The sequence below is a fragment of the Ipomoea triloba genome, chromosome 2 (assembly GCF_003576645.1).
Source record: "Ipomoea triloba cultivar NCNSP0323 chromosome 2, ASM357664v1".
NCBI lineage: Eukaryota > Viridiplantae > Streptophyta > Magnoliopsida > Solanales > Convolvulaceae > Ipomoea > Ipomoea triloba.
Window position 1 is genome coordinate 9,617,199 of NC_044917.1, and position 26,138 is coordinate 9,643,336.

At 36.7% G+C, this 26,138-nt stretch overlaps 2 protein-coding genes and 1 non-coding gene across 4 annotated transcripts; 2 read left to right on the forward strand and 1 right to left on the reverse strand.

Annotated features, from left to right (window-relative positions):
* Positions 1–3,345: 3,345 nt before the first annotated feature.
* Positions 3,346–3,427, forward strand: TRNAS-GCU. The gene has a single exon. It is a non-coding gene; the product is annotated as a tRNA-Ser (tRNA).
* Positions 3,428–3,433: 6 nt separating this feature from the next.
* Positions 3,434–5,849, forward strand: LOC116004737 (pentatricopeptide repeat-containing protein At2g30780). The gene is made up of 2 exons (XM_031244902.1): positions 3,434–4,103; positions 4,405–5,849. The coding sequence occupies exons 1-2, from the start codon at positions 3,693–3,695 to the stop codon at positions 5,524–5,526; spliced, it is 1,533 nt and encodes a 510-aa protein (XP_031100762.1). The 5' UTR covers positions 3,434–3,692; the 3' UTR covers positions 5,527–5,849.
* A 4,558-nt stretch (positions 5,850–10,407) lies between these two features.
* On the reverse strand, positions 10,408–16,348 carry LOC116010330. Of its 2 annotated transcripts, none has more exons than XM_031249683.1 (13): positions 15,938–16,348; positions 15,145–15,280; positions 14,904–15,028; positions 14,612–14,813; positions 14,268–14,506; positions 14,074–14,185; positions 13,840–13,984; positions 13,554–13,696; positions 13,017–13,186; positions 12,456–12,761; positions 12,312–12,367; positions 11,997–12,208; positions 10,408–11,816 (listed from the first exon to the last, which is right to left on the reverse strand). In XM_031249683.1, exons 1-13 carry the CDS (start codon positions 16,154–16,156, stop codon positions 10,624–10,626), a joined length of 3,258 nt encoding a protein of 1,085 aa, XP_031105543.1. In that variant the 5' UTR covers positions 16,157–16,348; the 3' UTR covers positions 10,408–10,623. The 2 variants fall into 2 exon arrangements, with proteins under 2 accessions (XP_031105543.1, XP_031105544.1); XM_031249684.1 differs by having other exon boundaries at positions 15,145–15,341; positions 15,938–16,004.
* Positions 16,349–26,138: the final 9,790 nt, after the last annotated feature.

Sequence of the window (26,138 nt, forward strand, 5' to 3'; positions counted from 1 at the left end):
TTTTTTTTTTTTTTTTTTTTTTTTATGCTAAGGAAGGCAACAATCTATCATTCATTTGGCATGAATTTTGGCAGTTCAAAATATTATGAAGGATGGTTGTAGGCGTGGTATTGGCAATGGTGTGGATACTATTATTGGTAAAGATGCTTGGTTGCTAGTTGATAACACCCCTTTTGTTCAAACTGAGTTGCATGAAACAATCTTCAGTGCTCCCGTGGTCTCTTTGTTGAATGAGCAAGGTACGTGGTGGAATATTCAATGTGTAAAGGATATTTTTTATGAGCATGATGCAAAGTTAATCTTGCAAATTCCAATTAGTATCCGCAAGCCACCTGACGTGTGAGTTTGGCATTGGGATTTAAAGGGTGAATACACTGTTAAGTCTAGCTATAAACGCCAAATGGGTCTGGTTCGATATGATCACCCGTGGGGTAAAATCGGGAATTTAAATGAACCACCCAAGGTTAAGACCTTTTGTTGGCAACTGGCATCATCCTATTTGCCTACCCAGGATGCCTTAATAAAGAAACGTGTTGATTGTTCTTTGCATTTCCATATGTGCAGGGTGGAGGATGAGAGTGCATGTCATCTTTTTGCTAATTGCCAAGAAGCTAGGGAGAGCATAACATTTGATTGGGTTGTCCATCCCTCATGCAATGGGTAATATGGTTACTGATTGGTTATCTACTTGCCTTGATGTCCTTCATTATGATTTGCTTCCAAAATTTATTATGATTTGATGGGGCATTTGGTGCAGCCGAAATGCAAGTGTTTGGCATGGTACCACATTTGATCTTCATTTGATGTTATGGCATGCTTTATTGTTTTTCGAGAATTGGACTGTTGCTATTGACATGTCTAGTGCCTCTCATGCTACGGGTAATGTTGTTAGATGGGAGAAATCGAACGTGGGAAGGTTGAAATTGAATACAGACGTTGTTATAGATCAAACCAATGAAATAATGGGTTTTGGTTGGTGATAGGGAATATACCCCGGGTATACGATCCTAAGTACTTTATATGTATGTCGACATAAAGTACGGGTATGAGCCTATAAAAGGGCTTTAACCCTTCAAGTTATGGGACTTTTTGGTTTTTCCCCCTCTCACTCTCTCTCTCTAAAAGACCCAATAAGCTATTCTCTCCTGACTCTCTCTACACCATGGAAGAACAATGAATAAAATGGCTTCTTTGGGCTCAATTCTTACTTCTATTTGACATTACCACATAGATTGCTATACACTTGGGTAGGGAAGAAATAATCCATATCAAAATGGTGCCGTCTGTGGGGATCGTGTGAAAGGCCGCGTTCCCGATCCAAGAGCAAGATGATTCGACCAAAAATGCCTTCTCCACCATGATTCGAGACCTGCATGGTGTCATCCGTGGTAAAGAACCAGAAGAATCTGGGTCCAGGATAGAGAATCAGTAGGGCAGTCCAGCACTTCATCTTCGACTCATTGTTGCATATTGCTTCACCAGCATCTCTCTCTCTAAACAAACACACTCACTAATTCCTCCTAACTCTCTCTATTGTATTCAAGAGTAACAGTGAATGAGAAAGCTTCCAGGAGCTCACTTTTGGCTATCTACTCTCCATTCTTTATGCAATTCTTATACGTGTTATATACATTACTATACACATGAATACAAGAGCGAATTACTCTTTATCAGCTGGGTTATAAGGGATCACAATGGTGTGTTCTTGGCTGCAAAAAAAAAAAAAAAAAAAAAAAGTGTGATGATGCAAAGGAAGCTGAAGCAATGAGTATATGAGAAGTCCTAAGCTGGTTAAAAGATACCAGGATGGGTGATGTGGATGTGGAAAATGATTCTTAATTGGTTTTTAAAGCTATTTATTGTCCTACTTTTATTTCTATTTTTGGTTTAATAATAGGTGACAGTAAAGAATTAGCATAGTTGATTTGATGTTGAATTCTGTTTTGTAAGGCAATCTGCGAATCGTGCTGCCCACATTGTTGCTCGGGAGGCCATTTCTGTGTCAAGTACTCAAGTTGCAGGGAGTTGTTTGATATCCCTCATTCTTTTCTTGAAGATTATCTTGTTGATGATTTAATGAATTAGGCTTTTATTCTAAAAAAAAAAAAGCATTTATTAGTGAAAAAAAAATATTTTTAGTTCTTCAATAGTTCTTTATTAGTTATTTTAATCACTAATTTTTCTTTTCAACTATGGTACATTGTCTTTATTTTTTCTACACAAACCTACTAAAATCAAGATTTTTATTTTACAAATGAAATATTGAAACTAAAGATGATTATAAATAAACATTAAAATACTAAAATATCAATGTACTAAGTAAAATTTTAATAGAGTTTAATATATCCATGGAACACCTTTGGTAGTAGCAACAAAATCTTGTCTATCTTCGTCTAGAACTAACACCTTTAGGCATCAAGATGGGTGACTCAGAAAAAAGTCACGTACAATTGACTGCGATTAAAGGTCATTATACCTTACTGTAAAGGGGAAATACCTTTTTCGATGAAAAATTGACGGGGATTTTGTCCGGAGGACCATTTACGCTAAAAGTTGATACACGTGGACCAATTATGCAAATTTTGAAAGCTGTGGATCAACATTACTAGTGCCGCAATACTCGTGGGACAAAAAGTGCGAAAAATTAAAAATTGATGAAAATGAAAAAACCATTATACCCCTGCTATAAATGGAAAATAAATTTTTTCAGTGAAAAATTGGTTGAGATTTCACCAAAAGGACCATTTGCACTAAAAAAATTGATACTTGTGGACTAATTATGCAAGTTTTGAAAGTTGTGAATCAACATTATTAGTGTTGCAATACTCGTGGGACCAAAAGTGTAAAAAACTCACGATAGAGTACATAAAAGTTAATAAGTTTTTGAATACTAGTAAACTTTTAAAGAATTTACAAAAGTTTGAAAGGAATACTAGTAGACTTTTAAAGTTTTAATCGAATACCAACATACGTTTTAAAAATCGGGATCGAATACGATCAGACTTTTAAAATTTTTAAAAGTCTTGATTGAATACACCTCCTAAGATTCTATAAAAGATTAAAAAAAAATTTTTTGTCATACTATAATTCTTTTAGTAATGTTTTCACATATATTTATTCACAACACATAAGAGCGCAAGAATTACATAAGAGAGGTGAGAATTAATTAACCTATGCCACAAGCTATAATCGAAATTGTAATTAGAAATTATTAAAAATAAACACTCATTATACTAAAATTAAGCTTGTATAAGAATTCATATGGTAAGATGGGTATATAACCATTCAACTATACCCAAGAGGAATAAAATAAGGATACTAGATTTAAGCCTATGCCATCCGAATGTCGCTTTGGCCGAGTGGTTAAGGCGTGTGCCTGCTAAGTACATGGGGTTTCCCCGCGAGAGTTCGAATCTCTCAGGCGACGAATTAAGTAATTTTTATATATGCATCGAACACCTTCAGAAAATTACCAAAGAATATCGTCGTTTTTGTTTTCAGAAAAAAAGATTAGGCCATCAAAATCACCTCTAAGTATTAAAAAAAAAAAAGAAAAAATCAAACAAAAATGCCATCTCCATCTCCGGTTCCTTGACTGCTTTAGGTGCCATCAAAGAGACTGAGTAAACTCCCTTCAAAAACCCTATTTTTCAAATCCCTTAATCAAAATTCAACTTCCTAAAGTTTCAACTATGAAGCGTTTGTTGAAAATCACATACCCAGAATTGTTTTTCCACAAATTCTCAGGGATTCCTACAAAACCCTACACCGTTGTATCGCTTGTCCGAGCCTCAGCGCAATCGTATTCTTCTTCCTCTTCTTCTTCTCCTTCTTCTTCTTCTTCGTCTTCCCAATACGTATGGCCGAATGTCGTTGGTCTCTTCGCCGGCAAGTGGACCTATGGCGATTCATTACTCGCGAATGATCTAAGAGACAAAGTATCGAAGTTGAGGGATGAGCTGGTGATTCACGGCGGCGATGTTGAAACTTTTTATAAAGTATTGGAAGAGAAAGGAGCTCCCATGTTTCGAAAGTACAGGGATGGTTCTGCTGTAGTTGAGCTCTTGACACAGCTCCATTCTTCCCCACAATTAGCTATTGAGGTGAATTTCCTTTTAATTGTCGAAATTCCATTTGAATATATTAATCACAGTCAAAGCATTTACCTCTTAGTTTGAATTTTGATGAATGCTAAATGATAAACCATTTTGGACAAATGTCTAGTTCTAGTACATAGTTTACTGCAAGCAAGTACATTTAGGATTGATGTGCATCGGTTTTACTTACTATTCCAACTTGGAGTACTAACTTAAGAGAAAAAAGTTAAGTATTATTAATGGTTACTTAAGAAAAAAAGTTAATTAAGGAGGGATCTTTTTATTTACTTGAAGTGATGTAATACAGGTTGTCAATTGGAGAAGAGAAATGGACTATATCAATCCTCTAACAGCAGAGGAGTATGCCAAGGCTATTTCTTTGGCAGGAAGGTTGCATAATGTTGAACTTGCATCACAAATCTTCAGAGAAGCTGCTGACAAGCGAGTCAGGACAACTTCCATGTACAATGCGCTCATGAGTGCATATATGTATAATGGTTTGGCCGTGAAATGTCAATCTGTTTTTCAGGATATGAAGAAGGAAGCAAGCTGTTGTCCAACGATAGTAACATATAACATTCTTATTTCTGTGTTTGGGCGGCTATTGCTCGTAGACCACATGGAAGAAACCTTTCGCGAGATTAAAGATTTAAATATATGTCCTAACGTGACTACATATAACTATTTAATTGCTGGGTATCTTACAGCATGGAAGTGGGATGATATGGAGAAGACATTCAGAATTATGAATGCAGGCAGCATAGAGCCTAATCTTACTACATATTTACTAATGCTGCGGGGATATGCATATGCAGGTAGGTTGGAAAAGATGGAGGAAACTTATGAGCTGGTCAAAGATCATGTTGATCATAAGGAAATCTCATTGATTAGAACAATGATATCTGCTTATTGTAGAAGTTCTAACATGAATAGAGTTTCAAAGGTTAAGGAATTGCTGAAGTTTATTCCAGAAAATGAATACCGTCCTTGGTTGAATGTCCAGCTTATAATTTTATATGCAAAAGAAGATCTTTTAGAAGAGATGGAAACTTCGATCAATGAGGCATTTGAACGCAACACCTCTGTAACAACAATTGGTGTGATGAAAGGCATTATTGCATGTTACTTCCGAAACAGTGCTATGGACAAGCTTGCTAATTTTGTGAAGCGTGCAGAGTGTGGTGGATGGAGAATTTGCAGGTCTCTATACCACTGTAAGATGGTTATGTATTCATCACACAAGCGGCTTGTTGAAATGGAAAATGTTCTTGATGAGATGGAGAAGGTGAATCTTGATTGGACAAAGAGAACACTATGGATATTGTATAAAGCATACTCAAAATGGGGTGAAAAGAGTAAACTTGAGCAGGTTGCAGGGGTGATGTGCAAGCATGGGTATGGCATTCCAATGTCTGCATGCAGTTCATAGATCACCATTTGTTATTTGCTCTAGGGATGACTCACAAGCATGTGGTGGTATCTTATAATTTATGTCACCATGAATCTCTGAACGTCCATGTAGTGCTTCTTTTGTTAGTGGAGGATTAGTTTTATTTAGATACTCTCTAGTGTCAGCCATATAACAGTGCATTGGAGTTACATTAGGTTACTCTTTCTGATTCATTTTATACTAGTGTGAGCCATTGGCCACATGATGTGCAAAACCAAGTGTTACTATCTGTAGTACTGAGCTCTATATGCAATATTCACATTTCAAAATAAGATTTTACCTTCAAGTGTAATTTGTGTAAATATGGTGACAACGTTGCCCCTTGGGCGTCCACTTCCAAAGGAGTAGACAAGTAGTGACAAGTTAAACTTTTTGAGTTACTATACAGTGGAGTTCCAAATTTGAATGCTCTATACTGCCTGATGATACCCATTTTTCCTCGGATAGAAGTGACAAGGAGATTTTGCCTGATTTCATCTATTAAGATTGCGAGCATTCTTAGTTTTGATGGGCAGTTCAGCCATTTTTGTGCACTTCTTTTGCATGCGTCTTGGTTTTGTGTTCTCTCAGATTTTCTATTTTTGGGTATAAATTTATGCATTTGCTAAATAGCCTCAGTTATTTAACCTCTGTTCCTGTTGTTTCTCCTTTCTGTTATGGGTTTATGTCATCTTAGTGGGTATGTGTCACTGATTTTTTGGGTTCTCTGCATTTTTAGGTAGTTCATTTTTGGTGTACTTCATGTTTTATCCCATGGCAGCTGCAGTTTGTGCCGCTCAGGCTCATGTATTCAGTTGGTGTTCTGTTTGGTGTCATTGTTACTTAAATATGGTAAAGTGGATGTTCTGTGTGAAATCATCAACTACTGTGCAGGAGAGTTACAGGATTTTTCTCCTTCTCATCAAAATAAATTCTGAATTAAAAGAAGATTCGGTATATGGTCTTTTAATGATTCTTCTACTCTCTGCCTTTAGATCCCTTTGTACAAGTTCTTATTCCTGATTTTGCATGATGGTGATAATGAATACAGAATGATTGTATGAACTTCAATTATCAAGGGAAATTTCAACTGTGAAGATTTTGAATTATAGTTGCTGAGTAGTGATGCCTTTTAAGGAACGCCAACTTTGCTTCAATTTAGTTGGAACTCTGGGATATTTGCCAGATAGTTTCTTTTACAAAAAGTTCTAAATGCATACAGTTTTGAAACATTAAATAACATTGTAAACTTGATATTGACCGACTTGTTTGGGACATTCCCAGAATGGAAATCTGGCCTATAAAATGTGATGGGAGTGAGTGTTTATCTGTTCTAGTTTGGACTTCTAAACACGTTGAACACCAAAGTTGTGTACAATGAGTGTTTTTTTTAATGACTTGTTGGTAGGGTGATGCATTTTGGGGCAGAGTTATTTTTGCAGAACCAAGAAGAAGCAAGATGAGCCAGGAGTGGGAAAGTTGTTGTAGAAGATTTGGAAAGCTGTTCCTACTTGGAAAGCTTCTTAGTTGGAAGAGATTCTTTTTAAAAAAATTATTGAATTGCTTTATCTGTTATTTCATTGTTTAGTAAGTTGGAAGATTTTAACAGGTTATAGCTTATTCGCCTGGTTTTAGTCATTCTATGAGTTGTGTTTTACCCCATAGAAAAGGGAACCAGTTTCAATGGAAGGCAAGTAGATTTTCATCCCAGCAGAGGGACTAGGGAGTTTCGGGGCCTCAAGAAAACTCGGTTTGGTTCTTCGTCCATTGGTTTTTTTTTTTTTGTTTTTTTTTTGCCTGTGACTATAGTCCATAACATAGGGTTGTCCTGCATTATCTAAATTGCATGGCTTGCTGTGTTTGTTAATCATCTGCAAATGTGTTTGTCATGATAGCAACTAAGGCTGCAGGATTCATCTTCTCAGTGCATGGATAGTAGCTTAGTTTATAATCATGGATCAGCTGGCTGTGAGGCCATTAAAGAGATGCATACATACTTGAATTTCTTTACACTTTTCTGTTTCCTCTCAATGGTAATTGGTAGCTGAATTCTCCTGTGATGAAGAAGTATCAGGCAAGACATTTTGAGAATCCCAAAATATATAAAAGGATATTGCCCTTTCATTTATTTTTTATTTTTGGGGCAACGAGAAAAACCCGCAGTCAGGATTCGAGAGTGTCATTAGATAAATCCTGTCTTGTGATTCGAGAGTGTGCATTAGATAAATCCTGTCTTGTGACTGTAACCAGCAAAAAGGACCAAAATGAACATATATATTTAATGGAGTATCCACAGATAGTATGTGTGATTGATAAATATTTATTTTAGGCTGTGTTTGGAAACCCTGGAAATCATTTTCCGGGTTTTTGGTGTTTGAGAAGGAGAAGAAAAATGGGGTCAAAGGAAAATAACTTGTTGGTCAATGGAACACATTTGAAGGAAAATGACTTCCCCTTTTTTTGGGGAAGTCATTTTCCGGAACTGTTATACTCTTCCGCCCAAGTGCTTCTGCTCTTCATCTCCATCTTCTTATCATACTTCTTTCTTTTTCTTCTTCTTTTTCAGTTGTAATTTATTTTTCAAACAAAAAATATGCATTGGACTACCGTCGACGGACTGATTTCTGAAACCAGTTCAGCCGGACTGGTTTCCGAAACCAGTCGCGGAAACCAGTCCGGCGCGGAAACCAGTCGCCCACGACTGGTGAAACCAGTCTGGCCGACTGGTTTCACGAAGCCGGCGACTGGTTTCACGGAAATCAGTCGCGATTTCCGTGAAACCAGTGGAGGCTTTTTTTTTTTTTTTTTTTGTTGAAATTCCTATCTACCTCCGCCTGGGCTATTTCCTTCTCGATTTCGCCTCTCTGCTGCAGAAGACCTAGGCGTATGGCGCACTCCATAGCTCGGGCCACTCTTGGCCTCACTCATCCCAATCAAATCGAACGCCCCAAGATATCATTTGCTGCAAAAGAGGTTGATTTGGTTGAATGGAAAGGAGACATCCTTGCAGTGGGTGTAACAGAGAAGGACATGGTTAGAGACGAAAGTTCCAAGTTCCAAAATTTGATCTTGCAAAAGTTGGATTCAAAATTGGGTGGTTTGCTGTCCGAAGCCTCGTCCGAGGAAGATTTTTCTGGAAAATCTGGGCAATCCACTGTTCTTAGACTTCTGGTCTTGGTTCTAAAAGGATTGGGTTAGTTGGGCTTGGATCAGCAGTTTCTTCGACCACTGCTTATCGGACTCTTGATTATTTTACGTTTTTAGATTTATTAACGAGGTAAACCCCACTCCTCACTATGTGAGTATGTGGGTAAAGCCCTCGCCCTGTGACCCTAGCCGGCAAAGAGCCACAAGGAGGTAAATCAGCCTAGGTTACCCATAGCTGACCGGCACAAACTCAAGGGCTTGAGGTTCGAACCCACGACCTCTCGGCTGCAGGTGTAACTCTTTTACGTTTTTAGATTGCATAGATGGATAATGAACCATTTTCCTACCTATTTTCTGGAAAACGAACCAAACACACAAAGATAGATTTCTACTCTGCAGCCAAAACAAGAAAGGAAAATATTTTCTGGAAAATGACTCATTTTTCAGAAAATATTTTCCTGCTTTCCAAACACACCCTTAATATATTGAATAAACTAGAAAGATTATTTTTAATGTACGGAATATTTATTTTTAGGTAGCATACTTAATCTTTCAAAAAAAAAAAAGGTAGCATACTTAAAAATAACATTAAATATACTAAAAATGAACATTCATTATATTAAAATGTGAACTTTTACTATACTAATAATGAATATTATGTTAGTGGTTCATCTGGTAAGGTGGATTATGATTCATGGTATAATGAATTAATGATTGCCCAATTTGTACCAATAATCATTTACACATTTTAATTTTTAAACACTTTATATAAAATGAGTTAAAACTTTATCTATACATGTCCTTCATATGGTAAGTATTGAGTAGTATAATTTGATTTTAGAATATGAATAAACTCAAATCAATTTTTGTATAAAAATGCTAACAAGTTAATTCTTTATTTTCTTCAAATGTACTAACAAATGTCAAGAATTTTAACTCCTTTTTTTACTAACTTCACAAAATTCTAAGTCTTTGTCCTACCAAATCACAAACGATTTAATTTATTTGCATCCTTGCGCATAACAGACATTCTACACTGGAGTATGTATTTATTCTTGATGACGGTTTTGTTTGTTGTAGGTCATCAGTTCAGTCTATTGTAGCCTAGTCTTTGCAATCTACAACTGAGACAAAATACATGATTATGACTGAGGTAGCTAAAGTGGCTTGTGATTTTCAGGTTTGATTAAAGAATTAAATTTTGAGCAAAGTGAAGTTCAGTTACATTGTGATAACCAAGTGACATCTTTTTAGCTAATAAAAATCAAGTATATCATACCAGAACCAAGTATTTTGATGTAAGGTTTCATAAGGTTAGAGAGTTGGTTGCTTCTTATGAGATTTTATTGCAGAAAATTCATACCAATGAGAATACAACAAACATGTTGACAAAAATAGTAACCACTGACAAGTTCGAGCATAATTACCCCGACCCATTGGTATATGTGAGATATGTCTTTTCTTCTAAGGGACATATTCGCAAAGGTGAAAATTTGTTGAATATGTATCATATAATGAATACGAGTGGAGTGGATTGAGTCGGACTCATAGTACATTGGTATATTTGTACTTGTTCATGTTTACAGTTGCATATAAATATTATACTTGTAAGTTGTAACCTTCCTCACTTACGTGGATGTAGACACATTGCCGAACCATGTAAATCGTGCATGCATTCTTTACTTTCTGCCATGGTTATTGTTAATCTCAACAAGTTGTATGACAAACAAATGAGAAGAGGGGGAGTAATTTGCAGTGGAATATAGATGGTTAATGACTTGAAAACAACTAACCACACAAGCATGTACTTTATCTAGCTATTGCAGTTCAATGCAAGCTTATTGAAAGCTATCTAGAACTTGTATATAAATGCAGGTAAACTCCTAGGATGGTGTTAATGGAAGATGCAAGATTTGAAGACTAGAGTGTTGTGTTCCATGTATAAGTGGGCTACTTGGATGCGAAAATCGCTTCTAAATCTTTGTATAATCCTCTTGGTTTTGTCTTGGCATCTGCTGATGAATCCACAGATGAGCTCCCACTCCTCTTTGAGTTCCAGAAGTCACTCCATCTCGTCCCGGTCCTGCTCGTTGAGGGATCAGCCGGACTTCCTTCTCTGCTGAAGCTCGACTTTGCTAGCTCTCGTATTTGTCTTACCCACGACTTCTCACCCGAGTTTCTAGTATCTGTAGTACTCCTGCTTTTATCGAGAGAAGGCGTGGTGGTGGTTTCTGTGCTCTCGCCTTCCCCCCCGCCCCTCTTAAACAACGAGCACTTGGTGTCGAGCTTTTTGATCAGTCTGTGAGGAAAGAAGAACAGAAGGAATCCTATGGATGCTGCTTTAAGGCCTACACAGAATGAGTTGTCAGCAGGGTCTAACCGCTTTACCTGCCTGTATAAAGCGTACCATTCGTTTGCCATTTCTGCTAGCAATGCAATTATGCATAGCGCGAGCATGAAGATCCCAATCCTCGTCTCGTCTCTGGCTGAGAATTGCCAATCCAAGAGGACGGTGCACATAGTGAAAATGCCAACTTCACTGGTGACCGATAGAATCTCAACTAACTGCACTTTCTTCTTTATGAAGGGCTTCTTAAGCACCATGAAGAAGAGCTGGAAGGCCGCGATGGAAAGCATGAGGATCGTGGGCGTCCTAGACGACCAGTTCTTTAAATACGCCCCAGCCACGATCCCAAGAGCCACTCGCTTTGCAGCGTCGAGAAACGTGTAGTATATCCTCAGGATCCCGAAGACCTTCTGAATGAAAGGAGCCTCAGCGTCTTCTGTTTCGTCGTCTGATGCAATGATCCTGTCCCGACGCTTGCTGAGATTCCCTCCTGCAATCTGAGACAACATGTACTTTGGCGGACCCCTTAGATCCTCGAACAAAGGACCGAAAATGGTTAGATATGTCGAATCGCGCTCCTCTTTCCATGTCCACTGGCCTCTTTTGCCAGGACCTAAGGTTACTCTAACTAGTTCTTGATACCAGTGAAATTTCTGCCCTACTTGATGAACCTCCTTGTATTGAAGTAGCTTCCCGCAAGTTATGCCAACCGAGAGGAACAAGAACAACCCGAGCAGCAGAAATGATACTATGCCCAGTAGCAGAATACCAACTATTATACCCGAACACATTCCACCTAGAATAGTATAATATCGATGCCACAATTAGTCTCAAGTTGTCCCCAAAATGGAAGAATATAAAGTACATGGCTATTCTCTATATCTACTTGGAGCCCTTTTTGGCATTTGTTTTGTCTATCAATTGTCATGAACAAAAGAGTTTAGTTAATCAACAAACGAGACGAAAATTGGAATACCTTTGATTAGAGCTACCGAGGATTTGCAAACACCGGGTAGTGCAAGAATTAGGAGAAAAATCTCGAGCCTTGGAAATATCAAAGCTCCATAGCTCCACTTCTTTTTTGTGTCCTTTCGGAATTTTAGAATGCAAAGGAGCAAAGCGTGAAGCAAGAGCAAGCTGCCAAAAATTAAAGCTAACCAAAACATCGTTCTATCGAACTCCCTCCATCTGAAAGAATAGAGAGTTATAGCTATTTCAGATGACAAACATTAATAATCGAAGTGAAAATATATATATGTTTGGTTCCATGTGGCAAAGACTAAAAACTTACCCGTTTGAATTTTGTGGATCCCAGATGAAGTCAGCTTCGGGCAAAACATTGTGGCTCTGCTAGAGAGAATTGAAACGATTCCCGTCAAGAGGAAACAAAAGGGAAAGAAGCTTTTAGGTTTTTGTAAACATAATGTTTTCTAACCTCAAATACTGATCCATATTCCATAGGGGTTAACGGTAACCCATAAACTGTTGGATCAACGCCCACGTGTTCTAGGTCTGGTTTAACACCATGGAAAAGTCCAGAATCATGTATTTTCGAACTATATGAATTGCCCGATGGAGTACTCGATCCCACCATGAACTGCTGCATTTGCTCGGTTTCCCACGGGAGGTTAAAGTAGGGAACACTCCACTGCAGGCCTCTCGCAAATTCATAGTATTCAACTGGCAAGACAACCGGTAACCACCTTGACATTGCAAAAATCTGTATGTGGCTTGCCATTCTCTGTCTCGAAACACCAAATGATAACATATGAGTATTCTCGATAATAGACACCGGGGATCTAACAGAAAACGTATCGACATTGCATTCATTGAGATGGTGTTTATCTTAAAGACAATCAATCAGTCACGTTTTATCATCTACATATATATAAAATGCTACTACTAGCAGAACCTAGCTTTCAAACCATATCAGGACGAGACATAATTGCTTTATTTCTAATAGAAGTTACGAGAGATTGAGAGAATAGGTACTTACAAAAACACTTCTTGTGGGTTCAGACGTCAAAAGTGAAGTTGGTCTCGAGAATGCACCAATAGACTGAAGGCTAGCAGTCGAAATGGTGAGAAGCCCCGCAACAAAAGCTGTCACTGCAAAAGCGGTGGTTGCAAAGATTGAAAGAACCCGGGATATCATGGGTACAGAATCTGTAAAAAGATATATTCACCGAGTTAGAGAATCATATCGGGGAAAAATGCTGCAACCAAAAAAAAAAGAAGTAAAAGTAATTGCATGGTTCATATGATCAAGAACTTTCTCAATGAAACTACCAAGATTGCAATCATTATATTACACCCTTTGAATAGATGCCAATCATAAATGTAAGTCATTTTCATCGAAATTTTGGATAATGTTCATCAACGAACACACTTGAAATGAATGAACATTGTCGGGATGAACAGCATTCCCAATTTAGATGGATGCTACTCAGAACTATAATGAACATTTTTTCAGAGGCATATATAGCAACAAAAGCTGGGTGGCACAATATAAATTGTTAGATATAGACATTACAGTGCTTCAGTTGGAGAATATTTGATGGTAGGTTCCTATTTCCCGCAACATCCTCTGTAACATTCTCGGGCACGCTGATAGAAACTAAATCACCATCCGCTTGCAAAAAAAGACCATATGTGCTCCGACTTATTTCCTGAAAGCTGGGGAAAAACGAGCCACTATTTCACTAAACTATTAAATTTGTAACTAACCCAAAGTGGCAAATGAGCTGCTTCATGGGGACAATCCCTGGGGTAACCCGGGTTCAAAACATCCCGAGTGTGAAATACTCGAAATCGCTTACCTCTTGACTTGTCCACCGCTTATAGATATCAAAGATGAATTAAATCCAAAGACGGGCTTGATAAAGTTTATCACAATAGGAATCTGCTTTTCACTAGTCCTCATCGTAGATGTTATGCTCAACCTTACAGTAGGTCGTTGAGAATCTGAAGGTCCCAAAAAAAATTTTGATAAGACAACAGAAATTAAATTCTTTGGAAATAGTTATAGAGGATTTTCAGAATTTTTCACGCACCATATAGAAAAGTAACTGGGCCAACATAAGAAACCAGGGTTCCCTGTCTGCTTATTACTGAGTTTGAATCAAAGCTCACTGTGAGTATGGCCGTCTTGGATATATCTTTTAGCTAAAATGGTGGAAAAACGATAAGACAGCAATAGACCTTATAATATTCTAGTAAATACAAAAGGCTAAATAAAGAACATTACCTCAAAACCAAATCTACGGTTTCCAAGGCTTTTCCCGTTAATAGGTGTAAGTGATCCTTCACTCGTGTTAAGAGAACCCAAAATTTGAGTAGATGAGTTAACTACTGGTTCGGTGAAGTATAAATACACCTTAAGCTTGTTTGCATTATTAGTTGCCAGTACCGTCCTAGTTTTTGCATTAATTTTGAGTAGCCTTTCTGGTATGTGAGTTCTCAAGTTCACCAAAACATTTCTTCTATCTGTACCAAACATCATATGTAAAACGCTTGAATTGATAGACAATATAACGAAAAAAAAAAAAAACATTTGAAAAATTCTATGCAATTTAAAGAAAATTGACTAACCATAATGTACAACTAAAGACGAATTTTCTGTCCTCGTAAATTTGTTTCCAGCAGCGTCTGTACAGAAACTTTTATCTGTCACTATGGTCACCTTTCCAAATTGAGAACTTGTCGGCAAACTCACAACAACAGAATATGTGAGGTTTGGCTGAATGACACGAAGTGTACTTGGCAAAACTTGGCCTGAACCATAGACAAAAAGCTACAGAAAAGAAGACTATGAATAGTAATATCACTTGCTTTAGCGATATACAGAACTTTTAGATACTAAATTGTGTATAACAAGACTTACATTGCACGAATTTACAGAGGAGCATCCAAAACCGCAAGGTTCGGTGAAGGATATATTTACAGTAATATTTGTAGCATTTGTAAAAGAGGTTGAGGCCATAAGGTATGCTGTAGGAGGAACCGTGTCTGCAAACACCAGAAAAGTAAAAAACAAAGAAGACATTAATAAAGGCATAGAGCGATCACGATCCATAGAATATTAAAAGGTTGAATATAGATCGAAAAACAGCTGCTCAACTAACCAACTGTCCAGTTGTGGCTAGCACACCCAACGCCACGAGACCCGTTCGTGCAAGCTTCAAAGGTATGAAATCCATCCTGCAATGCTGCATAAGAAACCATTCCGCCATGACAATCCGAAGGTACGTGGTCATCCAGCTGCAGTACTCAACACATAAATGAATCAGTGATGTCCACTAGACAAGGATACAAGAGTCATCTACACACAAAAACACATACAAAAAAAATTAAATTTCACAGCATGCCTTACAAGGAAAACTTATTCAGACATAAAACATTTAATACAAAACCACTTTTGCTCTTGTGCTCATTACTGTTGTTGGGCAGAGGCCGGTAAAGGGCCAAGTCCAACAATTGGTGGCTAGTGGAGTATGGGGCAGAGGCCAGTGAAGGGCCAAGTTCAGTATCCTGCCTCTCGAAAATGTGACGGTATATAAGGAAATAAAATTGCGCATTCGTTGTGAGCTATAACTTTTGGAGTAGTACGGTAGTAGTAAGCGCTTGATCCTAACAACTATTCTTACAAAATCAACATTAATTTTACAATACAGTGCAATTCTTGTTGGGGAGAAGCCAGAATATATAGGAAAATGCTACTGATTTTCAGTTCTATGTGCACACAAAATTAGCAAAGGTGGAAGTTTATCTAAGCAATGCAAAGTAGGGAAGTCCAATTATCACTGGAAACCTCAAATTCAAAGGCAATAAAAGAAAAATTAGAACAAAAAACACAATTCAATGAAATTTCACAGAGACAGATACATATATATCCTGCATGAAGATTCAGAAAATGACCTTGCAAGTTGTGGGACAATCTTTACAAACATCACTACTGTTGTCTCCAACCAGGACTTGAAAAACAAATTTGGTTGAATTTTGATTTGAAAATGGTGAAGGGGTCTTCAAGAACCTAATAGAGACCTCGGAAGCAGCATTAGGTTGAGCTCTCAGACTCAAAACAAGAAAAACCCAGCAATGCAGAACCAACCATGAACTCTTACTAAAAAATCCCATTTCAGAAATGAAAAGAAAACAAAAAAAACTAACTAAAACCACTGCACCTAGCTAGCTAGGAGTTCACATTACATGTCTCAATTTTCAATCAGATTAGGTTGCATGGAAGGTGTGGGATATGATTTAGAGAAATGGGATTTTAGTGGCTGGTGAAGGCTGTGAGAGGATATAAGACATGAAACTGATAGTGCAACGCAGTGTGTGCTAATTAGTGAAGATAAGAGAGCAAAAAAAGTGAAGACAGGTTTGCAAAAAAATAATAATAATAATAATAATAATAATAAATGAAGAGAGATGATAGGGACATTCATTGATGACAGGCCTATGAATGAGAGATGATTTTCTGTGCGTTTGAAAAGTTGTATTTATTTTGATGTGGTCCATGTGGGAGTTGATAAATTGGAACATATTTGTCCAGGAGTAAGAAGGATGGCAGTGAGATGAGTACACTACACACTCTGACACATTTAACAATATTTTATTTCAAACCTAGTTAATTACCTATTACAAACTTTACTTATTGTTGGGCGGAGACAGGTGATGCGCCAAATTTAGTAATTGATAGCTAGGAGATTGTTAGACAGAGGTTGGTGAAGGGTCAAGTTTAGCACTCCACTAGCCTACTTGTTGAAAATGTTGCAGTATATAAAGAAATAAAGTTTTGTCTTCACTGTGAGCTATAGCTTTTGGCGTAGTAGTAAGTGTTTGATTCTAACAAGTGATATTAGAATCATTTCACGGGTCTCAACAAGTGCAGTTAAGATTGGTAGTTGCTAGGTGGAGAATTGTTGGGCGGAGGCCTATACCAAGTCCAGTTGTGCCTTCGTTGTGAGCTACTGAGCTATAGTTTTTTGCTTAGTGATAAGCACGTGATCATAACAATATTCTTTCTCATTACCATCGTTAACCGCCCGTTTGGTTGGAGCGAATTGCAATTTCCTTAATTTTTCGTAGAATTGCATTTAACCAAATTATTTAAACGCGAGTACATGTTCACTAAGGAAGTTTATTTTTCAGAGAAAGTTTAATTAATCGATTGAATTAAAATAATTTGGTTAATTGGTTCATTCACAAATTGGTTTGGTTTGGCAATTAATTTTAAAATTTTAAGTAACAAACCTAGTTAATCTGGTAATCAAAATTAATTTCAAACATTAACAAGTACGGAGTATCAAATTTAATAAATATATTAATCATATTTTATAGTATTTAATTAAAAATGGGAAATGATTATTTTCTTCCTAAAATTATAAGAAAATAACATTTTTTTATCGCTCAATTGTACTTATTGTTACTTTTTCATCCTACAATTATTTGTAAAGTGTTTTTTTTTGAGAAAAATGTCAAATATGCCTTTAAACTTTACCCCAAATGTTAAATATGCATATAAACTTTTAAAAGTGTCAATTAAACCCTTTAACATGTAAAATTGAGTCAATTAAGCCCAATAACCGGTAAATGACTTGTAATAATAGATCATTTCAGTTCTGACAACAGATTTCGACGGCCGATAGCATATTCCAGCGAACGGCGACGGCAGGTCGCCATCTCCGGTGGAAGGGCGACCAAAAAACTTTGTCTTCTCCGAAGAAGGCGACCAGAAAATGTCGCCTTCTCCCTTCTCCGGTGAGAAGGCGACCTTTTGGTCACCTTCCGCTGGAGATGGCGACTGTCGCCGGCTGCTGGAACTTAAATGACCTTTTTTTTATAGGTCATTTACCGGTTATTGGGCTTAATTGACTCAATTTTACATGTTAAAGAGGATTTGATTGACCCTTTTAAAAGTTTAAGTGCCTAATTGACTTTTGGGTTAAAGTTTAGGGGCCTATTTGACCATTTTTCTGATTTTTTTTGCCCTTGAATTTTGATAGGGTTTGATTTTAAAAAATCACTTTACAAACAATTGAAGACAAGAAATGATGATAGATAAAATTGAGGGTTGAAAAATATTATTTCCTTATAATTCAACAACGAAAGGGTCAATCTGGCCGCGGCTTACATCTGGTAATTCTGGTCTTCAAGAGCATGTAGACAAATTTTTAATCGGACGGTGTGCATGCAACAGAAGAACACATGGCACGATCTGAGCCTTCCACACAACCAAGCCAACCCTTCAACTTCCAACTCCATTAACCTCCTATAAATAATCCCTTTAATTTTTTTTTTCACTCTTCCTTAACCCAACGGAAATCTCTGGATTTTTTTCAAAACTTGCAAGGTAAAAAATCTTTCTTTCCTTTTTTTTTTTTTTCTTTTACTTTTCTTCTCCTTTTCCTTTTTGCCATGGTTGCAGTAGGCGCTAGGCGCTAGTCGGGCGGTAGACTAGCGCCTAAGCGGTCTAGGCGACGCCTAGGCGGTATCTGGGCGGCGACCAATAAAAATAAACAATTAATTCATGTGTGTGGGTGTTTGACAAGCAGCTGGCCAGCATCATCTATTGCCACCACAAGAGATGGATAGGAGTTCATTTTGACTCGTTCAATGTTGGTCTGCGATTCCCGCTCAACCCATTCCTGTCGAATTTGTGAACTACTACCGTATAGTCCAAGGCCAAATAGAGCCAAATGGTCATTGTATACTTGCTTACTTCTCCCCGATCTGTCAGCGCCATCAAGTTCCTTGCACAATTGATCTCTTCAATTTCCTCCATTTGGTGAAGGCCATGGGGAAAAGCTATGGCGGTAGTTTTGTCATATGGAGTGACTGGAAAAATTATGGACCTACCCGACAATAATCGCGGGTAGTGAGGAAAATATCTTCGAGTACGCTTGAGTGATGATCTGCCTTTTAAGAACGAGTAGTCTACTCGGATGCGCAAGTGCGTGCTACCACCCGAGACTTAATTCGGGGTTTCGGTTCCATTTACGCGGATCATCACTAAGCGAACCCGAAGATATTTTTCTCTCCACTTGCGATTATTGTCGATAGGTCGGTAATTTTTCCAGTCACTCCACGACACTAGATCATGACAAAACTGTCGCCATAGCTATTCCCCATGGCCTTCACTAAATGGAGGAAATTGAAGAGATCAATTGTACAAGGAACTTGATGGCGTTGATAGATCTGGGGGAAACACGCAAGTATATAATGACCATTTGGCGCTACCTAGCCCAGGACTATATAGTAGTAGTTCACAAATTCCACCAGGAACGGGTCGAGCGGGAATCATACCAGCCTTTAACAAGTCAAAATGAACTCATATTCATCTCTTGTGGTGGCAATCGATGATGCTGGCCAGCTGCTTGTCAACTTTATAGGTGACCCCCCTCTCCGAGAAGCTTTCAACTTGTTCCTCCTCCCTGACGGATAGCTCAGTCGGGGTGTCATGAGCTCCATCAGGGTCTTATTCGACATCGTTGCCACTCGACGTGTTTGGCTTGCTAGTGGATTTGACTTGCTAGTTGATTTTCCTTTGGGTCTAGATGAGATACCTTCCCCCTTATGCACTTTTTCATTCTTTTTCGGCGAGGCCTTTGACGAAATGGACCGAATAGGAGCAGCCGGACAGGCAGGGTGACCCGGTGAAAACCCTCCGGACACACTAATCTCGTCATCGTCGTAGTCCCGAGCGAGAAGGTTTTGACTGTATAGTAGCTTGAAGACATGCAACACAAACAAGAAATATGCAAGAAGTTGATAAGTGATGAATTATCACTGTGAACAAGAAAATGTGAAAAGTATATATATTTGAATTTCAAAGTGTGCGGTACAGATCTCTATCTAGAAAATCCTCTGATTCTTCACTTGCTTAACTTGACTTGAAACTTTGATTGAAGGGCCTCCGGAAAGCGGCTTTGTTCTTCAAAGAAGGGCTTTGTTGCTTGATCTTCGTTGAAGGGCTTCCGGACTCAAATGGCTTGATCTTCAGTTCGCTTTAACTTAGCTTGAACACTTGAATATTTGGTCTTCAATCAACTTTAGCTTAGCTTGATTTCTTGAATTCAGAGCTTCTTCAGGTTCTTCAATTCCTCAAGTGTGTGTTTTTTGGAATGAATGAGAGACTTTCGATGGGTTTCAAACTCTTCAATATTATCCTTATATTATTTAGGATAATATGAATATTTATCTAGAATGTATCTAGCCACCATTGCATCCAAATTCATAATTTTATCACATATTCAAATTAAATAATTAATTTAAATATATGAATATTTATCACATACTTAAATTAAATAATTAATTTAAATATATAAATATTTCCTGACGGGCCAAATATGGATCAGTCCATCTTTATAATTTGAGTCCATCGGCCATTAATTATATTCAATTTGGGCAATTGGGCCAATTTAATTGGACAATTTAATTAGTCCAAATAAATCAATAATCAGCCCAATTACATAAAAAATGAAGCCCATAACATACGAATCAGCCCATTTGTTGGCTTCAAATTTTCTGTGTCTACAATCACAACAAAGCCGTGTTGCACTTAACGGACCCGGTACCAAAAAAAAAAAAAAAAAGAGCATCAAAAATGATTAGAAGGGAATAAAAAACAACGGTGAAAGATCAATGCAAAGACACGACAGCAACAATCACAAGCATAGTAGTCAACACAAGGAAAAGGTTATCATTGCAATATTGCCCCATTCATTGGATTAACTTGACAAGTGTTTTTTTTTTTTTTGAAAACACTTGACAAGTGTTTTCTTTGCTAAAACCTTCAAATATTGACGTTAGTCATCACTTTTTATAGGAAATGGTATAGTTGCATTTGAATCATTCTTTACTTAAATAATAAAATACACTTAAATTTTGATTTATTTAAAGTTTTAGATTTAATTTTTCTAATTTTTATTTCATATATCACACCATTATCAAATTAGTATCAATATAAATTGAGTTTATCTTTAAAAAAAAAACTTTTACATATATAAGAGTACAATTATTTACCGCTTTTGTTTTAAATTTCTACACATTTGCAATTATACTTCACTTTTTTAATGCATCTAAAATCATTAATTTAATATGATATATATATATATATATATATATATATATATATATATATATATATATATATATGGGGTTCGGGTGAGAAGAAAAGCGCATGTGCGAAGCTAAGTGAGATAGAATCTCAGCCCTAGATAAACAAAAAAAAAAAAAAAACGCCACCTACGAACTTCAGCAATGTGCACTATAAGGCACAACAATGTGCACTGGAGGCACAAAGATGTGAAACAATCAAACAATTATTGAAAAAAATTAAATTTAATGTAGGATCTTCAACACAAATCATAAACGACCATAAATAATAAACAAACAAACAATATTCAATTCAAATTAGTAATTACTAATTAGTGATCAAGATTAAATGATCATTTTAAAAGAAATTCGTCATCTACAATTAGTGTACACATGAATATATATTCATGTGTATAGTACGTGTAATATTCATGTGTACAGTACACAATATTTTGAATTTTTTTTTTTAAAAAAAAAAAAGAAAAACCAAAAGCATGCCGGCTGACTCGCGGGCCTACCAACCCGGCCGCGTAGGACGGGTTAGGGTTGTATGAATCATAGCTTGCAGGCCTGATGGGCCACCCGCAACCGCAAAAGCCAGCCAAAAATTAAATCCGTAGTGGTGTGGACCGGCCCGCTTTGACAATACTAATTTCATCATATTTCTCACCTAAGACAATTGTTTCACATGATCCTTTATATATGATATAGTAAAATACGGATGTACGATTAGAATACTCAGTATTAATAAATGCGCCTTTTATAGGTAGCCTTGGGAGGGGTTCCGGCCTAGCGGCATGCGCTACGCGTGTCGAACATGCACCGGCCAGTGTAACTGCCCAATCGCTCGGTAGCCAGGTGTTAGCCTCGGATAAGCTTAGGTTCCAACCCAAAATAGGGTACTAACGTAGGTCGGGACGATAGTCCGACCGGTCTGTAGAGACCGGGATAACGACGGGCTCTAGAGAACCAAAAATACACCCCCTGGGGCGGAATGTAGACCGGGAGGTCGGTACAAATAGACCGGGATTTTATCCCTATCAATATATATATATATATATATATATATATATATGATTACATAAGTTCTTAATTTTTACACCAATTATTGATGTCTTTTTTTTTTTTTTTGAAAGTAAATTATTGAGGTCTACTTAGCACAAACATGATAAATTTCAGTATACCCTAACTAATGAAACGTGTCTGACCAAAAAGTTCTGCACCAACTAACATATATATGTTCTTACATTACCTTTTCTACCTTCATTCTGAGCTGAGCCAGTAACATGCAATACACTCATTAATCACGTGAAGGGACAGATATTCTATTCTTCAAAGGATATGCTACATAAATATATGATAACCAATTCTATATACAGATCGATCTGTTCAATATTAATTTATTTTCCACTTATATTCTTAGAGAGAGATGGACCTATGGTATAACAATACGAAAATTTTAAGCGAAAATATTATTTATATTTTTGAGAGCTATATATGTCTTACGACCCGTTTGTCACATTTAAATCTAATAATTGGTCAATGTATTAGGGAATAGAAAATGAGATTAAAGTCCCATCTTCAACTAATAGGTATAGAACAAGTCGACCTAAACGGATTTACCTTGATCTCTTTTCCGTTAAAACCACCAAGCATAGTTTACATAATGTACCATCTAATTTAATGGTTGTACGATTTTCCTCATAAAAATAAATCGACATAAAAGCAAACCATAAATTCACTTATGTGGACTGATTAGAAGAACACATGAAATAGTATCCCACTGTAGTCTGCGGCACGTACACACCCAGTTTTGGGTCCAGCATGTTTTGTATACATGCCCTACTACACAAATGTTCATTATAATTATAAATAATATTCATTAGGCCCACGTACAAGGTATTGCTTCAATCATAACAAATGTTCTTCACGAGTACCGTATGTTAGCATCATGTAGAATCAATATCACGATTCACGATTGTGGGCAAGAATCAATATCTCAATTTTTTACCTCAACTCAGTTATAGTACTATTTTCACTTTTCCTTGTTCATTAAAGCAAATACTAATTTTGGTTTCACGAGTATTAGTAAAATGACAATTTTAGTCAACATGCTTAATTTTTACATACCAATTTTTATTCACAACTATAATTTTAGTACCAATTTTCATCCATAACTATTGGTTTAGTGTTAAAATTCATCACAAAAATCACTCATCTGTTTAAGGCATGTTAAAATCTAAAATTTTTAAGAATATTTTCGTTCTTTCAACTTAAGATCTCAATTTGAGCATTAATAAAGATATATAAGTTTTAAGATCAATCCCAATTTATAATTCTCTTATTGTACCTTAATTTGAAGATGAAAACTATAAATTGGAATCAATCTTATGACTTAAATCCCTTTATTAATGCTCAAATTGTAATCTTAAACTTCAGCTTATTTACAAAAATATTAGTATTTCTTGATTTTAAACATAAAACTTTATCTGTTTAATTTTTTGTGATCAACATCTAGATTCATTCTCTTTCTTCTTTTTTTTTTTTTTTTTGTTCTTTTTTACGAGATGTGTTGTTTTTACCTAATCTTGTCCCTATCTAGACATCTTAGCACCAGACGTCCAGTTCTTATATCGTGGACGCGGTCCACAATGTGGGAGACCGAGCCCCGTAATTGGCACTACAGTTCATTCCAAAAGATACTGTCTTACATTTGTTTTGATATTATCGAATGAAACTGTAGTTATATCAAAATGTAACTGTAGTTGTGTTGAAATGTAACTGCAGTGTATATGAAAAGATACTGAATAACAGTTTCACATTTGTGTTTGATATTATCGAATGAAACTGTAGTTATATCCAAATGTAACTGTAGTTGTGTTGAAATGTAACTGCAGTGTATATGAATAGATATTGAATAACAGTTTCACTTTTGTGTTTTTATATTATCGAATGAAACTGTAGTTATATCAAAATGTAACTGCAGTTGTGTTGAAATGTAACTGAAGTTGTGTTGAAATGTAACTGCAGTATATATGAAAAGAAAGTGAGTGGCGCGAATTCATCCGTCTGTTTTCATTAATCAAAACGACGTCGTTTTGGGACCGCGGTCCACAATGCATTGTGGACCACGGTCTACGATATAATTTGCGCCAGACGTCCAGACCTGTTGGGTGCTTCCGTTAGTTTAATTTTGATGTATGTGGTCCTGTTTCCTTCCCTGGATATTGTTGAGTATGGCATGATTATTTGAAACAACTAGATTGGGTTGTAGGACTGAATAAGTGCATAAATTAATTTATATATAAAAATATAAATAGGATAAGGGATTCGAATTTTAGAAAATAACAAAAATCAAGTCGTGTAACACATAATTTCCTTTGGGTGCATCATCGTACCTTCATCAAAAAAAAAAAAAAAAAAACTTACTAGTAAACCTTCACCATCTTACCAAAAAATCTTCCGATACTCCCTTAGCTTCCTTATAGAAATATCTTTTGATAGGACATTATTCCAGGAAAATCTTTCGATTCTCAAATTTAAAATTTACCAACTTTTCCTAAACTTTCTCAAAAATATCGATCATTGAAACCCAATCAATTCCATAAAAATTAATCAAATAGAAGATTAAGTCTTCTCAACAAATAACTAGATAAGCAACTTACATTCTTGATCAATGTGTAATGAAAATTCCTACAAACTTATCCATTACTCTTTTCGGTGTATTGAATTTCTTTTGTTATAATTTTGATTATTCTATTGTCATTGAGTGTATACTAGATTCTACTTTGTAAAACGTGCAAAATTAGAATTCCATGAAGAGTTCTATAACATGGATTCTCATTTTTTATTCGCTGACGTAGCAAGATATGATAAAGTTCAACATTAAACTTTTGTGTGAGAGAGTAAAAGTAGGAAGTAGAACTTAAAAGTTCAAGTAGTATTTTCCTTCCATGAAGCCTGAAGAAAGCTCTATAAAGTTACATGGGTCTGGTTCCAGTTTGGAAATGCACAATTAAATGTGGCGTGAAGCGTTTTCAAACACTATGTGGTGCATTTATATATATCTAATGGTGCAATCCGCACGGGAAACGCTATCCTCATTTGAACCAGTATCAAAGTTACATATTCAAATTCAATGTAAATGCATATATCACAGAATATAATAGTTGGAGGTGGGAATTAGGGGGAGAACATGCTATTGGCAGGGGGTATGGAGCTAGCATAGGCTGAAGAAATAGATATGGAGTGATGGAATGAGATAATGTTTTTCTGGCTATGCTTTAAGGTTTGGTCCACCATATATGAAGCCAAACAATCAACTAGCAGGCTTTTTACCATCATTCGACAAAAGATGAGTCCAACTTCTCGCCCCATACTCACTGGTTTGAATTGAAGCTAGACAGCCAAATCGAGATGGAATGCGATATGAAAATGAGACCTCAACAAATATTCTACTCTCTTCTCTTCTCTTGATTGGGGTGGTGGTGGAGTGGGGCTGGATGGGTTTATGCCTGTGATTGGCTTCACACAGATTTGGTTTACAAAAATTTAATATCATTTTTGAAAATAAATCTATTTCCACTACTAGCTTTGGAATATAATTCCTTTTTTTTTTTTTTCATTCCACGAATTAAACAACAGTTTTTAGGGTTAAATTCCAAACTCTCAAGCAACATTTTTTTTTTTTGGTATACTCAGAGTTTCCACCATCGAACACGTGACCAATCCCTTCGTTGCTGAATTGTAAGCACCTTTTTAGGTAGGACAACTAGCCTGGAGATTTAAGGATGCCTAATACCCCAATACCCAATGCCAAGGATCGAACCCTTGACCTTTGGATGTCCCATACCCAATACAAAGGTCAAGGGTTCGATCCTTAGCATTGGGTATTGGACATCCTTAAATCTCCATGCTAGCTGTCCCACCCAAAGAGGTTTACCTACAATTCAACAACGAAGGATGGATGAGTCCCTTGCTACTTAACCACACTCCAGGTTATCTCTCAAGCAACATTAGG